Source organism: Heteronotia binoei, chromosome 8 (genome assembly GCF_032191835.1).
Source record: "Heteronotia binoei isolate CCM8104 ecotype False Entrance Well chromosome 8, APGP_CSIRO_Hbin_v1, whole genome shotgun sequence".
In the NCBI taxonomy this organism is placed as follows: Eukaryota; Metazoa; Chordata; class Lepidosauria; order Squamata; family Gekkonidae; genus Heteronotia; species Heteronotia binoei.
This window is the reverse complement of record NC_083230.1, coordinates 26,383,107-26,399,861: the sequence shown is the minus strand read 5'-3', so window position 1 is coordinate 26,399,861 and position 16,755 is coordinate 26,383,107. Positions and strand designations below refer to the sequence as shown.

General features: G+C 40.2%; 1 protein-coding gene across 2 annotated transcripts in view; it reads right to left on the bottom strand.

Moving 5' to 3' along the window:
- The window catches only part of CADPS2 (calcium dependent secretion activator 2), a 644,998-nt gene that overhangs the window by 83,051 nt on the left and 545,192 nt on the right, over window positions 1-16,755 (bottom strand). Inside the window, exons 21-25 of one of the 2 annotated variants that reach the window (XM_060244822.1) lie at window positions 14,966-15,113; window positions 12,891-12,905; window positions 8,388-8,462; window positions 4,134-4,217; window positions 4,002-4,034 (exon numbers count right to left, since the gene is read on the bottom strand). In XM_060244822.1, the coding sequence (XP_060100805.1) occupies window positions 4,002-4,034; window positions 4,134-4,217; window positions 8,388-8,462; window positions 12,891-12,905; window positions 14,966-15,113 (355 nt within the window). The remainder of the gene's footprint in view (window positions 1-4,001; window positions 4,035-4,133; window positions 4,218-8,387; window positions 8,463-12,890; window positions 12,906-14,965; window positions 15,114-16,755) is intronic. The other variant, XM_060244821.1, reaches the window with a different exon arrangement.

The following is a 16,755-nucleotide window of genomic DNA, read 5'->3' as shown; positions in this document are numbered from 1 at the left end:
GAACGTCCTGATGGTGCCTGGGTTTTTTGGGACACAGAGTGTTGGACTGGATAGGCCATTGGCCTGATCCAACATGGCTTCTCTTATGTTCTTATGACTGGTCCAAAGTTAGCTAGAAAGCTTAATCAGAGATTTGAACTTGGTCTTTCAGATTCCAGTTTGATATTCTATAATGCTACCTCCTATTTCTGGCCCGCTGGAAGTTCACACCAGGCTATGGGGACATCCCTTTTCCACTGCACCCAAGCACTTCAAACCTCATCTGGAGGGGGGGGAATAAGGTGCCTCTCTAAGACCTTCTGCCTTCCACAAAGCATGTGTCTTCCTTTCCAGCAAAGACATGAAAAATCTTCTGCCCAATGGCTACACACCAGATTCCCCAATGGGGCAAACAGCAATACTCTGTGGCCATTTTAGATCACAAAACTGGTACAAGGGAGCCCTCATACCATAAAACCCCCTCTTCTTGCATGCCACAGTCTTGATTTGAATTGGACTCCCATATGCCTGGAACTTGCAATCAGAAACCCGCAGTTAATGCTGTCTGAGGGGACCCAGGGTGGACCCATAAACGCTATAACACAAAGTCAAGGCCATCAGGTTCAAATCCCCATTCTGTCATGGCAGACAGGCTGGGAAAGTTTGGCTGACTCAAGTTCGCCCAATCTTTCTCAGCCTAACCTCTCTCCTGGGGTTGTTATGGGGCTAAAATGGGGAGAAGAGAACCTTGGAGGAAAAGTGTTTGTATGTGTGTGTATGTGAGAGAGACACACCCACATTGATATGCACTGAGGTAAATGAACAACCAACATAAAAGGAATGTGATGCCATAGTAGACTGCATGTTCTTGAAAAGTCTGTGTAAAGCCAAGATCAGATCACTCAAGACTGAAAAATAAAACACCCTTTCTATAAAAAGCCAGTTCGGTGAACACAGATAATCTTGCAGGTGTAGTATGAGTCACTGCTAAAAGAACAACAAAAGGAGACATTTGTTTAACAATATTGACCTAATTTTATGAAACCATCACACTGAACTTCTCCCCCCCCCCCCCAATTTTTTTTTTGTACAAGGAATTATTGCATTGGGTTTTTTCCTTTCAAGTGGCTTTAAGCAGGTCTTTTGGAGAGGTGGGAAACTCACAAGTTTTCTTGTGGGTCTCCCCAGCTGGCTGGATACCACCCCCACCCTCACCATTTCAGGTGAGAAAAATGGCAAGATGCATCTCAAGTTGGATTGATATTGAAATATGATGTTTTGATTCTTAGCTTATTTTAGAAATAGTTGGAAACTGTGATTTCTTTTTCACTAAAAACATTTTATTACTCTATTTATTATTCCCCTTATTCCAATATTGACCTAATTTTATGAAACCATCACACCGAACTTCTCTCCCCCCCCACCCCCTCAAAAAATTTTTGTACAAGAAATTATTGCATTGGGTTTTTTCCTTTCAAGTGGCTTTAAGCAGGTCTTTTGGAGAGGTGGCATAATGAACATTTTTTTAAAAGAAGGAAGGGAAGGAAACGCATTCTGCAGGGGAAAGCAAATTTTTACACTAATAATGGCAGTGGAACTGAGAATTTTTACTCTAAGAATGAGAATGTAGGAGTTCTTTGATGCTTATCACTTGGTTCTCTGTGTTGTATACAACAGGCTACCATGCAACTTTTAGCTCTTTTTTCAGCCAGAACACAAGATACTGGCATACCAAAAATGCTTACATGTGACAGCTAAGAGCACACTATGATGCAACAGATCAAACATTAAAAGCAGGTTAAAATCTTTAGAACCCTCTGCTGGTACAACCTTATACACATCTCTACATCTTGTAGTAGTGAAATTCTTTGCAGCCCAGACTGTTTTAAAAAAATTGATAGGTCTTGCTCAACTCTTGTATTTTTTTCAGATTTATGTTTAAAAGCACATTTTATTCATGCTTTAAACAGAGCATTAAACATCCAGGTTCCTTGAGAGCAATGGTGAGCCTCAGGGAAGAAGATATTCACGAACTTCTGCTTTCCAAACAGAGCCACCTCTGCTAGCTCTAAGTTCAAATCAACTCATCATTTCTCTCTGCATTTCCTGTGGCAGAACCGTTTCCTTATTTGCTGTAATAATCTTCAGCAATACTAAGGGCTGATTTCCACATGATGGAGGTTGGGACTGAGTTCCCTACTCTCTGTACACATGAACTCCTCAGTTTCCATACACCCGGTGCCCCATTTGATTTATCATTGCAGCTCATGTGGAGAAGGGGCTTTAGCTCTCCCCTCGTCCAGGACTATGTTTTCTGAACTGAAATGGTACTGAGATGCTGTTTGGCTGTTGGGAAACTCACAAGTTTTCATGTGGGTCTCCCCAGCTGGCTGGATACCACCCCCACCCTCACCATTTCAGGTGAGAAAAATGGCAAGATGCATCTCAAGTTGGATTGATAATGAAATATGATGTTTTGATTCTTAGCTGATTTTAGAAATAGTTGGAAACTGTGATTTCTTTTTTCACCAAAAACATTCTCTATTTATTATTCCCCTTATTCCACACATCTACTATGTAAAACTACTATTTTAAAAGGTCAGGAAAATGACACAAGGGAGAAGGTTTAAAGCCCCTTCTTCACATGTGGTGCCACCACTGTGATCTGAATCAGGGCAAAGGATATAAGGCTGCATATTCCACAATGTAGAAACTGGCCCTAGGAGGGGAGCGTTCTAGGAGAAGTGCTTTCTGAAAATCTCTAGAAGAAATCCTATCTGCTTTACAAAAGGATAAATTCACATCTTTGACAGAAGCACAAAAGTGAAGAATGAGAAATTCCCCTGAGCATATACCTCAGAGTAAGACTATAGCAAAATTAGCATCTCATATAATGTTGAGCATGTACAAGATTGCTTTGTGTATCTGAAAATGTAAAAACATATGAGTGCAATGTGGGTGGGTCTGCTTACCTCTGAAAATATGGGTATCAAGTATGCCTTTGTATGCAAATGCACATTTTTCGTCATACACGCAGTAGCAAGTACACACGCATAGTTTGAAGTGGATAGCTATGTCAGTCTACAGTGGAAGAGCAAGATTCAAGTTCAGCAGCACCTTAGACACCAACAAAGATTTCCAAGGTATAAACTTTCAAGAGTCAAAGCTCCTTTGTCAGGTATCTCATGAGGGAGTTTTGACTCTTGGTAGCTTATGCCTTAGAAATCTTATTGGTCTTTAATGTGCTACTGGACATGAATCTTGCATGTATGTAGTATTTCTGTATTTCCAGCTGTGTGACCCGGCCCACTACCCAAAGTAAACTGAAAAGGATAAAAGGGATTAGGGAGGGGGAAGGTTGGGGGAAGACAGACACAGGGAACATGAATTTTAAACTACCAGTATCAACCTAAAGATAGATTTTAAAAGCTTTTTTTTTAGAAAGCAGGAGAATAACAAACAGTAAAAAGAAAAGAAAAAAGCAGACAAAGGATAAATCTGGCATTTTCTTAAGAGGGTAGACTGCAAGAAAAAGGACTGTGTAGATAGGAATTGCACTCTTTATACTTTTGCTGTTTCGCTTCATCTGAATAACGGGCGGCAAGAGAGCCTGAGGGTCACAACAAACTCAACTAATTCTGTGGAGAATTTTACAGGAAGATCCATTTTCTTGAGAAACCCGTATGAGCTAAAACCTTGGCAGAAGGACCCAAGCGATGACACAGTCCCCTGTGAAACAGTTCCTAGGTTACACTCCTTAGTTCTCTGCAACTGTAAAAGTGCACAGAGAATAACCTTTCTAAGCTTTGCTATGAGAGTTGGCTGGCACGGGAGGGAAATGAAATACCCTTGAGGGGCAAGAGTGTATCTGTTTAAATACTTCGTGCAAAGCTACAATGAACTTCTATAGGAAAGCGCAATGGTAACGTATGAAAAAAAGAAGAAAAACACACGGGCACGCTGTGGAAAGCAACAATTTACAAAATTAATAGGTTTTTTTTTCTTGGAGAAAATATACTTACAGGAACATCAACATATTTTGCAGCTGCTTTCACCTTTAAAAAATTTGAAAGCAAAAAATAAATACCGTAACTGGCAACCGTTAGCTCTAAGCGGACTTTAATAATTAATTGCAAACGAGCTGAAGTACTTACGGTGAATGAAAGTATTGACGAGAAGAGAGTGCCTTCATCATACCTTGATAATTTAGCCAGTACACTTTCCAACACTGCAATAAACTACATTAAGAAGCACTGGGTAAATATTTACACAGACACAAAGGATTCATGCAAATGAGTCATACAACTGAGGAAGGAGAATGTTTCCTCCCATGGCTGGGACCATATAATCAAAATGCTATACATTGGCAAACCCTCTTTCAGGTCTAAAGGAATAAAAAGGGTTAAAACTGATCTATTCAGCAGCTATACAGAAAGTATCTATTGCCAGTTTGCCTATCAAGGATATACACTGGGTAACCATTACTAGAAAAGCCAATGCAATGACTAAGCCTTGAGATAAAAGATAGAATGCAATCTCTCTTTTGATAATACAGTTACACGTTTCCTGAATTTAAAATCAAACCACCCACTGTTGGTTCAAATGCTGGATCCACTTGTTCTGTTAATGCATTTTCGAGGTTCATTATTGAAATAGAAATGCAAGAAATACCAATGGCACACCCTTTCTCCTGCACGCTTTGTAAACGCAAGGCCACATTCTCTGAGTACAGAGAGAGGCTGTGGTTCAATGGTAGAGCAACAGAGCGGCTGTCTTCCATGCAGAGGGTCCCAAGTTTAACCCCAGGCATCTTGGGTTACAAGCTCTCAAGCAGCAGACCCTGAAAAGATCTCTCTCGGTTAGAATACTATTGCCAGGCAGGGTAAATAGTACAAGATTTGATGGTGTGGAACACTAGCACCTTCTAATAAGAAACTAATATATCCTGTTCTTGTTTGTTTGTTTTTGAACCTAATCATGGCAGAAAGTTTTTTGGTGCACCATCATAAATAGATAACCTCAGGGCTTTTTTGGTAGAAAAAGCCCAGCAGGAACTCATTTGCATATTAGGCCACAATCCCTCATGCCACCATTGTTTTGCACAGAGCTTTCTGTGGAAAAAGCTCAGCAGGAACTCATTTGCATACTAGGCCACACACCCCTGATATCAAGCGAGCTGGAACTGTGTTCCTGCCCAAAAAACCCCCAACCCTGGATAGCCTCTTCCATATTCCTGTGGTTATTTTTAAAGAGGTTGGCTCTCAGCACACAGCAATAGAAATCTAATTCTGGCAAAGATGCAGATGGTATGATGGATGAAATTATCTTAACAGAGCTTACCTTCCTCCAAAACCCCTAGTTTGGCATTTTTTTTTTCCCACAAGGGACCTAAAACGAAGCTGAGAAACTCACTGGCCTAGAAAATTAAAAATCTAGGGTCCCAAATTTATGCACACATACTCAGCAACCACAGTGTGACTAGCTGCCATCCCTGCCACAAGCCCTCTTCCATGCGAAGAGACCGATGACTCGCCTGAGAAGTGTTTTAAAGAATAATTGCTTGACATTTATAAGCTCATTCCTAGAACAGGAACAGCATTTTACAAGTGAGAGGACAGGACAAAATTCCATCTGGCATGCTGTTAATGGCCTCTCTAACAGTGTCACAACAGTGTCATATCCCTTGTTCTCTGTAAGGATCTCTCACCTTACAACAGATCCGGGCTCCTAATGGCTTAAAGGAGCAACAGTAGTGAACAGCACTCATCACATCCTTAACCTGTTCCAGTTTTTAACATGTCTCCTCTGTGTATCATCTGTTTTGCAATATTATCTAAGATCTCTATCAACAAACAAGAAGTGAGCTTTGCTCTGTTTCGAAGAACTAAGGTGTGATGTAGATTCTCTGGCTTGTCATCTAACACAGCAATGGATTGCTTATTTCTGCAGCACATTCAAAATAGCAATATCAGGCAGGGATCTTTCTGCAGAATGCCGATTATAACAACATTATAATAAATTATTTCAATCTGCCTGAGCCAATAACATTTGTATGGTAGGTGAATGACTGCTGGAATGGCAAGTGGGCCAAACTGGGTGTGATGTTTGTCGTGTATTCTCCACAGGGAGTGGTAGCCAGATGCTAGCTGCTAGTCCCCGTGGAAAACTCCCTCTAAAAGTACCAAAGAACCTTGACACTGGGCAAGACAGCGGCGCAGAATCAGGGCCCTGCATGTTAGTTCAACAGCGAAAGGGAGAGAGAGAGAAAGACAGGGAGGTGATTGTTTAGATAGAGAAAAGAACATCATAGAAATAGAATAATTTGATAATGAATGTTCAGCTAGAAGCTGGCTGGGAGTTAGTGGTGGTTCTACAGTAGTAAAATCCAGCAAAATTAGGTTACCATCCTTTCCCCCCTTGATTTGTTGACCCTTTTTTGTGCAAGACAGACATCTTGCTCTTTGGTGTTTGTATGGTCTTTGTATCTATTTAGCTGCATTTTGGGGACAATGTGTATTATGTCATGTGTTGGATAGCACAGTTCTGGCTGATGGCCTCCAGACTGCTTGCCAAGGTCACTTTTTTGGGGAAAAAAGTTGAATTTGCTGCTATTACACTATTACACATTCCTATTTCTATAATTAGGAGATGTTACGGACATCATGATGTAGTTAGCTAAAACTGAAAAGAAAAATTACAGAGGTATACTTCTTTCCACAGCACAGGAAGAAACTGATTAATGAGTGGAACTGCCTGTGTGGATGGGAAAATCCAGGAAGTAGACTGATTCAAAAGAGCAATAAACACCAATGTATGGATCATCTGTTGCAATTCCAAATGTAGCAAATGTATACACAACAATAGGGTTGCATGGAATGATCCAAGGTGGAACCATCCTGAGTTATATTGCTTCTATTCAGTAGCTTGTTGTTAAAAACAAAAATAACATTTAAAAATAATTCCCCTTCCCTCAGGTTTTGAATATCTTTTTTCTTCTATATTCTAGGATCCCACCAAAAAGATCTCACTGACCTTTTATTCTAAAAAAAATAAAAATGATTACAGATTGTAAACAGGGCTTGATCTATGCGGCCTAATGAACGATGCCTCATCCAGGAGGGGACCCAAAATCTGAAATGGTGCCTCTACTGCATGGCAGCACTAGATGTCTGAAGAGCTATCATCTTTGCTTCTATGTTCAGTTAAGCACTGCCAGGTTTCCACAACTGGAAACTGAAGAAACCAGGGAGACTGATTCTCTGGGTGTCAGAAGCAACAGATGAGATGCTATGTAGGATGTTCTGAAGTGGCTACCCCACTGGAAAATGGCCACAGAGGTCCCACAAATCAAGTCTGAGTTGAGGCGATACCTTTCCTTTTACATAATTAACACACTGTGTGTGTGTGTGTGTGGGGATACTCTGCTTCAAGACAACGGTTTCCTAGCTTGTGTGGTGCTATCCTAGGTAAAGCAAAATTCGTATGGATCCAGCTAAGCAAGAACGGACCAGGAAACAGGCATCATGCATGATCTGGGATCCAAAGCTTTGCTTCCAAATGCACAAGACTCTGTGCTATTTAACAGGCAGGTTGAAGTAGGAATAATTCAGGCAAGTTATTTGTCTCTGATATGTGTGTCTGTCTGCATAAGGCTTCAGAGCATGGAATCATTCACACTGAGCAGTTTTGTGTCTAGGAGCATTCCAGACTATGGGCAGATGTTAAATGTGTGTGTGTGTGTGTGGGGGGGACAGATTAGAATAACGCTTCTCTCCAGCAGCTATTTTCTTTTAGAGCAAGCTGAGGTTAATTTTTCAACTATTCTCATTTTATACTGAACCCCTTTCCTTATTCCCTGATTCATGAAAGTTCATTTTCTTAGTGAAAACGTTTTCAATTATATTGGTTGAAATATCATCAGATTTTATGATTTCCCCCCTTAGTATAAAGGAGAACTACCAAGCTGCTACATTTAAACTTCAGTAGGATAATAAGAAAAGGTTTAAACATTAGTCTTTTAAAATGTATGCACAGTGGCTAACTAACAATATGAAAAATGAAAATACATCTTCCTGATCTGCAAGAGGACTATGATGCCCCTAATTAAAATGTAATCCTAATAGGAAAAAAATGTAATAGTGCTGGATGCTAGTAATTAAGCGAGGTGCTGTGGCATGAAACAGAAGAGAAATATATCTGATTGACAGACACTGTAGAACAACAAAAACCTCATTTAAACCTGTAAACATCCTGCTGAATGGATGGAGTGCTAGTTGATAAGCCTATTTTTCCTTAAAAATGCAACAGGTAAAATACAAAACAAAAGTCTCTTCTCTGCAGAAAACAGTTATGGAAACAGCTTTTTTCCTTCCTGCTGCCAATCAGTTACAAAGCACAAACACATTTACCTTTGAAACAAGGAGTGAAATTACTTCCTTCACTGTTTCTTCTATCAAGTCATCTATTTTTGAATGGTATTGTTGCTGTGTTTTAGAAGACAAAAACAGCATTAGCGTGCGTATGAACACAGCACTTTTGTCATAAGTCATATATGGTACAGAGCAGCTAACCCTGACAGATCGGAATTACTTAAAATTATCATTTTGAATACCAAAAGAACAAAACCTTGAAAACGATCCACCCAATCAACACTTTCTTACACATGGTATTGAAAATTTTCCCATGTACGCTGTTGAGTTAAGCAGCTAATGGGGTTATTATTTAGATGAATTGAGTTCTTACTCTTATTCAAGCAAAGGAATGTGAAGGATACTTTTTGTCTTCTCTATAATTAAGGTGGCTGTGAATCCCCCCTCCCCACCCAGGTTGGTTTAGCTGGAGAAGCAAGATGAGAAAAAGATTTAATTAATAAAGCACTTTATTTCCGACAACTCTCATTCATAATTTATGTCCTTCAGAAATAAAACGAGGGGCCAATTGTTAAATCTTTTTTAAAAACCCCTTTTATTAGTTGTGCGAGTGGCAGTTTATGCAACTCCTACTCAATCAACTCAAACATGCACAGAAATAAAATTTCATCAAGAAAGCTGAAAAGACAGTAATAAATTTCTAAGCTATGAAAGGTGTAGCAAATAAAGCAGCTGTCATTTTCTTTTTTCCCCTTCTGCTCCCCCACCCCCCGAAAATGCTGAAAGACTTCCACACTCTATCTCTATGACAATAGAAGAGACCTTCCATTCTGCAGTTAGCAGGAACAAGGGCTTTTCTATTTGCAACATACATCCATTAAAAAAAAATTTCTCCCATCAGAAACATTTGTTTGAGAGCAAATAAAATTCCCCACCAGCCGCTTCACCAAAAAATGTGACTTGTAAAGACTAACCCTATCTAGATAGTTCAAGGCTACCTGAAAACAGCATGAACAGAAACGCCTGGAGTAAAAGCACCAAAATCAATATAAACATTAGCCTAACTTGGCAGGAAGCCCACTGAATAGTTTTCTAAAATTTAGCTTTTTCAAAGGCTATCTGCCTTCTTTTTTCAAACTTTCCACAGATATACTCAAGAACTCCCGGGAGAGCTGCCCTTTTGTCCCACAAATGCCCACTGTGCTTAGATTAATGGAGCAGACATGGTATATACAAGGAAATGGATGCAGATATATGTGTAATGTCAGAAAGGGCTGCTACTTTTGGTGAAATAGGCTGCAATGCAACCCACAGTTACACATTCGGCAACCCCACTAAAATCATAGCAACAGACACTGGGATAACCATGGACCATAGTAGATTATTTTGGGGAGGAATAGCAGGAAATAGAGTATATTTGAACGCAATTCATACTGAACTGTACATGCTTTGGCTTCTGCTAACCCTCCTATTAACTTGAGCATAAATGTCTATCAACCTGAGTGTAAACATATACAACAAAAAAGATACAGTGAGTTTTCTTTACCATCTTGTTTGCTGGCTCAACATCTCAGGATTAGGCTTCCCACCCAGCATACCCTGGCCCCTAAAGCAATCCCTGACTGGCTGATGGCTGCTTGTGGATGGGTGACTGCTAAAGAGCAGCAACTCATTGCTTAAGTGTGTTATTGGAAGCCCTTTTGGGTGATTCATTTTCAGTCATTTGGTTTTGAACGCAGAGTTCACCTAGCTAGTCTAGATATGAGAAGACCAGATACCTATGCCTTTATAGTGAGAAGAAAATCTGAAGAAAGCTGGCTCATCAGGTTGACAGGAGGGGACTCATTTTTTGTAAGGACCACCTATGTGGGAATACAAACCAAGCAGTGTGACAATACAGGGAGGGTTCCTTGTGGAAGACATAAAGTAGCAGAAGAAGAACAGAATCTCCTCAAAGGCATAAGGTTTTGGGCTGAAGATATTTAATCTGTGTTTATTCAGTTTCATTGCCTGCATTTCAAAACGATTACAAACCCTGGAACAGGTCAGAAATTTGAAATAATTTTTAAAAGATAACTACACTTTTTATAAAAAAGCGATTAGCACTATGCACTGAGCACTTATACAGAAAATGCACTGGTAGTCAATACGGTGTTAGATTAAGATTGGGGAGAACTGGGTTCAAATGCCTGCTCGGCCCCATGATACTCCCTGGCTGACCATGGGTTGGTCACTCTTTTTTAGAGCAGCCGCTCTTAAAAGGCTATTTTGTGAGGGCACAACGGATGACAGAAGAGATATGAACTCCCCTAATACAGGGCAGGATAAATAAATGATTGTTCTGTGTAATTCCCTTTGAATTTCTGTCTCCTTTCTCAGGAGACAGTAGAAATTTCAATCTGAGAATTTGGGTTTTCAAGATTAAACGATGAATCCTGAGGGAATTAGCTTCTCCTTTCTGCTATAGTTGTCAATATTTAGCTTGTGCATGCATCATTGGGGAGGGACAGTGGCTCAGTGGTAGAGCATCTGCTTGGTAAGCAAAAGGTCCCAGGTTCAATCCCCGGCATCTCCAAAAAAAGGGTCCAGGCAAATAGGTGTGAAAAACCTCAGCTTGAGACCCTGGAGAGCCACTGCCAGTCTGAGTAGACAATACTGACTTTGATGGACCGAGGGTCTGATTCAGTATAAGGCAGCTTCATATGTTCATATGTTCAGTATATACAATCTGGATGGCAAGATTTGAGTTTATGGGAAAAAAACAGTTCTTAAATATAAAATTTTCAATATGCTAAACCAAAGTTCCAACATACAAAATAAGTCACCTTTAGATGTAACTTCAGCGCTCATTATATTTAAGACGAAACAGAAATCAATTTCTTGCATCAAGGATTAATTTACAATAAAGAGGGAAATACCTGGGACCAGATTAACAAGCTAAAAGGTTCCTTAGGATGTGATAAATTGCTACATGGCTATGATCAGCAGCACTCGTGGCTACTGCATTTGCAACCCTAACGAGCTGCAAAAAGAGCTCTTTAACAGTTGTTTGGAAGAGATATAGCTTTTCCCATTCCAGCAGGACAAGTTGTTAAATTCCCTTTCCAGAATAACTACTACAGTTACTGGAACCCTGTCACCAGGGCCTGATTAATAGGCTGGTGGCCACCTGGGGTTGAAGGGCTCAAGGGGTAACCTGTCAAGAGCTGTCTACTCAAATATCCATCCACAGGGCTTATTTTGTAGGGAAAAGCCCAGCAGGAACTCATTTGCATATTAGGCCACACCCCTTGACATCACCATTGGTTCACATAGGACCTTTTTTTGAAGAAAAAGTCCATCAGGGGCTCATTTGCATACTAGGCCACACCCCTGGCACCAAGCCAGCTGGAACTGAGTTCCTGTGCGTTCCTGCGCAACCCCCCCCCCCCCTGTCCATTCAACATTCTACTCAAATATCCATTCAACACCTGAAACAAACTATTCGACCTTAGTCCTTTAGCTTCAAGGTTGACCATAATTCTAGAAGCATTCCTATACAGATCTACTAATTTCAAGTCCCATTTCATTTCAGAGGGCTTTACTGCTAGGAAAGTGTTCTTAAGATCTCAGCCTCTATTAGGGTTGCCAAGTCCAATTCAAGAAATATCTGGGAACTTTGGGGGTGAAGCCAGGACACATTGGGGTGGAGCTAGGAGCAAGGTTGTTACGAACATAACTGAACTCTAAAGGGAGTTGTGGCCATCACATTTAAAGGGGCTGCATACCTTTTAAATGCCTTTCCTCCATTGGAAATAATGGATGGGGCACCTTTTTGGGGGCTCATAGAATTGGACCCCCTGATCCAAACTTTTTGAAACTTGGAGGGTATTTTGGGGAAAGGGACTGGATGCTATGCTGAATATTTGGTGCTTCTATCTAAAAAAAAACAGCCTTCCCAGAGCCCCCGATACCCTCAGATCAATTCTCCATTATACCCTATGGAAATCGATCTCCACATAGGGAATAATGGAGTGCTCAGCAGACGACCCTGAAGCAGGGGGAAGGCCTGCAAACCGGGGGATCCCCTGCCCCCACCTGTGGATTGGCAACCCTAGCCTCTATCAACTACTGTAAACACTGGTTTATACTAGTCCACTCAATTTGGGTTATGGTTGAATTTCTGGATTCTCAATAAGCTTCTATAGACAATTACCGAAAACAAAATTGGTTTATATGGTATAAATAAATATAGTTTTACAGAGAGCAAACTGATCATTTTATATGATGGGATATCAAAACCATGAAAATTCAAGGTATTAAAAATGATCAAATTATGGGTGTGTGGGCTTCCCCGTGCTTGGGGTACTAGTTAATCTAAGGCTGGATCTGCTCTGTCTCCCATTGTATCTGGTCACCTTGGCATTTGTTTCTGTTCTGCTGGCAACTGCATATTTACATTATTGACAAATGATTGTTAAGGCCAAAAGAAACAATACTTTGTTTACAAATAACAAACATGGGGAAAAACTGAAGAGAAATTCTAAAACAAAATTAACTTACCCACTGATTAGCAAACTGGGTCATGTGACAGAAAGTCCCCAAAAAACAAACAATGAGGGGAAATGGTGAAAATAATAATTATAAAATTATACAAGAAACAGCTGTCTAAACGGATGACTAAATGAAGTCTATTGTTTTTTTTAAAAAAAATATCAACAGGAAGCATGAAACAAAACTCATGAAAAGACTGAAATGCTATAAAAAAGACAAATGCACATACGTATGACAATTCTGTACAGTAGTACTGCAGGTATCTTAGACTGCAATGTCTTAAAATCAGGGGTCCACAAAGTTTTGGCTGGACTCAGAGACCTACTGCTGTTTCTTGTAGCCAGGGAGGGCAAAAGTTTTTTTTTTTATTGTCTTGTTCCACAAAAGGGGTTTTTTTAAAGGTTTCACATAGGCAAGTAAATGTGTTGCTTTTATGCACTCCGCTCAGTAAAGGTTTTTTTTTTTTTACTGGAGAAGCTGATGCTGCCTTCCTGTACAGCGTGCAGCCTCACAGCATTTTGAAAGAGAAAAGCTCTGCCTCTCTTTCTTTCCGGTAACTTTAAAACCATTCGACACTCTTAAGGCAGAGTAAGCTTTCCAATGTTGGCTGCTAAAAGTAAGTTTCTGGTCACCACTGGCGACTGTACATTTGTGGATCCCTGCTAAAAACCCTTTCCCACCTTGTCGGCAACTATTAATAAAACGACCATAATCATTTATATCTCTATACACTAGCACCATACAATGCAGAATTAATATGACAAGACCTTCTGGTGACTATGACTTCCAGTCCTAGCTGGTTCTGGACAGAAGAAAAATCTTTCACTGACAGTGGAAGCCAAGAAAAGGCAGGCAGGCATGTTACAAACCTACCAGCAACTACAAGCTACTTGAATGCTGAAGAGCATTTTGGAATATGAAACAGAAGAAAGATGATCTAATGAAAAAGAATTAGTTCAAGAAAGGAGACAGCACCTTCATTTAGTTCTAGTAATTAATGCGCTGTACTGCATATCAGGTTCCCACAATCCTTAATTTCACAATACATGAAATTGGATGACTGTTCTAAACAAAGCAAAAAATACAATAGGTCTACCGTCTGCCTCTTCTGATTATTGCGCTGTAATTGTTCTTTGCCTCCAGGGAATCAGCAGCTCACCTTTTTGCTATCCTACAACCTATTGTGGTCTATGTACAAAATGCTTGTATATTCACATTAAATAAGAAAAAAAAATGCGTTGCCAATCAATAGATAATGCTTACAAAACTTCACAAGGGAAACTACTGATGAACCACTACATTAGCTGACTAGCAGTGTTTGGCAGCAGCTGGGTGAGGTACAGGGGTTAAGGAGTGTGGCCACATTAACTCCTAACCTCCTCATGTGAAAGAGGGTTCTTGAGGGAGGCCAGAAGTTCCAATAAGAACTTGCCATGCTTGCTTTAAATGGACCGGGGAGAAGACAGATGACCCACCCTGCTGCCTGGTTCAGGCGGCAGAGTACAAGAGCCAAACAGAGGAGCGAAGAAGGTGCCTGCAAACGATTTCCCCATGGGAGGCCACGAGGATGGTACTTGGGGGGAAAACGAGGTGGAGTCATGACTCCAAAGGGCTAATCCGTTACATTTTCTGGGGTGGAGTGGAGAGGCTAAGAGATGTGTGCTATTACACCACTGTTAACTCATATACACATATTGGTACCATGCTGCCAAACTTCATTTCCATGTTAGCAATGGAGTTAAATGGGACAGGTGATTGAGAGGGCAGGTAGAGAATGTTAGAGCCTCTCGATGTTTGCTGTTATTTACATAGCCATGGAAGGGCAGAGGTTGGAGTCAGGGGAAACAAGGACATGTTAGAATAATGGGGTGCTGCAATTCCTGTACAGTACTTTTCTAGTACTTTGTCCTGGGGGCAGGGGGGGGGGGAGTTGAATGAAACAAAAAGTTCAAGCACAATTCTCTCTTGACCCTTTTAACCTGCAATAGCCAACCCAAAGCATTGTATGGAAATGCATTAAATTTTGTGTGCCCCGCTGTTAATCTTTTCCAGCATCCATTTAGGGCACTGACATTTTCACCTACCTCCTGCCCCCCATCCAGAATACACAGTTTAGCTGTTTGCTTCTTTGCATCAACCAACACATTGAACATCGTGCATACAGAAGAAGGAATGCGCAAGTCTGTCGATTTGCTCGCCTTTTGCAGCTTGAGTTCAAATGCAGTTCTTGTTCTATTAATGAAACATAAATCAAAGCAGGAAAAACTGTCATCATTCTAAATAACTGAAGCATAAAAGCAAAACCCACATCTAGCAAGTTAATTTAAAACCTATTTATTTCAAGCATGTGAAAATCAAGCTAGAAATGTTTAGTAACACATTGCTTTAAGCAGTAAAATTATCATATGCATGTGCCTTAATAAAACTTTCCAGGGAGGTGACTGGATAATCATCTCAAGGTTAGGTACTAATTTAACTAAATAACCGCATGCCAAAACATCACACACATAAAACGCATAATACGTTGAATTCTTTCTGACAGATTAGCTTCCTTAGAAGTTTTTTTTTTAAAATAGCTAAAACCAGAATATGATGTTGTCTGTGTCACATATTAAGACATTTTTGTCATAAAAATGCTGATAGAACTTTAGTAAGAGTGACCAGTGTTTTTTTTAAAAAAGGAAACAAAAGAAAAAGAAAAAAATGATTGTTCCTTCACTTTCACAGTCAAGACCTCTTATAATTCAAGAGGAAACTATATTAGAAATTTTGCCTGAAATAACTAAGGATCGGTATACTTTTATTAATCTAGAGAGTTTATATACTGTCTCTCCAGATAACCACTTGAGGCAGCTCACAAGATAAAAACAATGTTGTTGTTGTTGTTCGGTCGCACAGTGAAGTCCGACTCTTTGCGACCCCATGGACAAAGTCATGCCAGGCCCTCTTGTCTTCCACCATCTTCCGAAGCCTGCTCAAATTCGTGCTTGTTACATCACTAATGCTGTCCAGCCATCTCATCTTTTGCCGTCCCCTTCTTCTTTTGCCTTCTGTCTTTCCCAGTATCAGAATCTTCTCCAGTGAGTGCTCCCTTCTCATTTGGTGGCCAAAATATTTAAACTTCAGCTTCAGCATCTGACCTTCCAGGGAACAGTCTGGGTTGATTTCCCTTAGGGCTGACTGATTTGATCTTCTTGCAGTCCAAGGGATTCTCAAGATTCTCCTCCAGCACCACAGCTCAAAAGCATCTATTCTCCTGTGCTCGGCCTTCCTTATGGTCCAGCTCTCACAGCCATACATTACTACTGTCAGTGACTTCATTTATTGTAATTAGACATTTGGCTGTTACAAATCTACAAAAATCTCAAGAAAAAGGAAAGTAAACTAGAAGTTAAAACATACAAAGAATCATGTAAGGTATAACAAGGGTATAACAATGGATGCAATACAATGGCAATAACAATAAAGATGTAGACATAAATCTAAAAGCAATCCCTTCGCATTGCCACCTTGGTACGTATTTTCTTTGCTGCAAGGGCAAAGACTGAAACTTTCTGGCAGATATAAGCTTTAATATCAGATAAAAGAAATACTATTTTTTCCTCAACTGAATAAGCACTTAGGCGTGACAGAATTCCATCTAAAATTTTAGCCCTTGGACTGGAATACAGCGAACAGAAAAGTAAATAATACATCCTCAATTGCATGAGAACAGCATAGGCATAAACGTTGGGCCATTGGAGTTTTGTTAAAATGACCTTCTATGACTGCAGTTGGCATTGACTGGAATCGTAAGGAGGTAAAGTTCACTCTAAGAACATGATAAGAAACGTTAACTAAGCATGGAGATCTTGTGTGTTCCAGTTTAATTAAT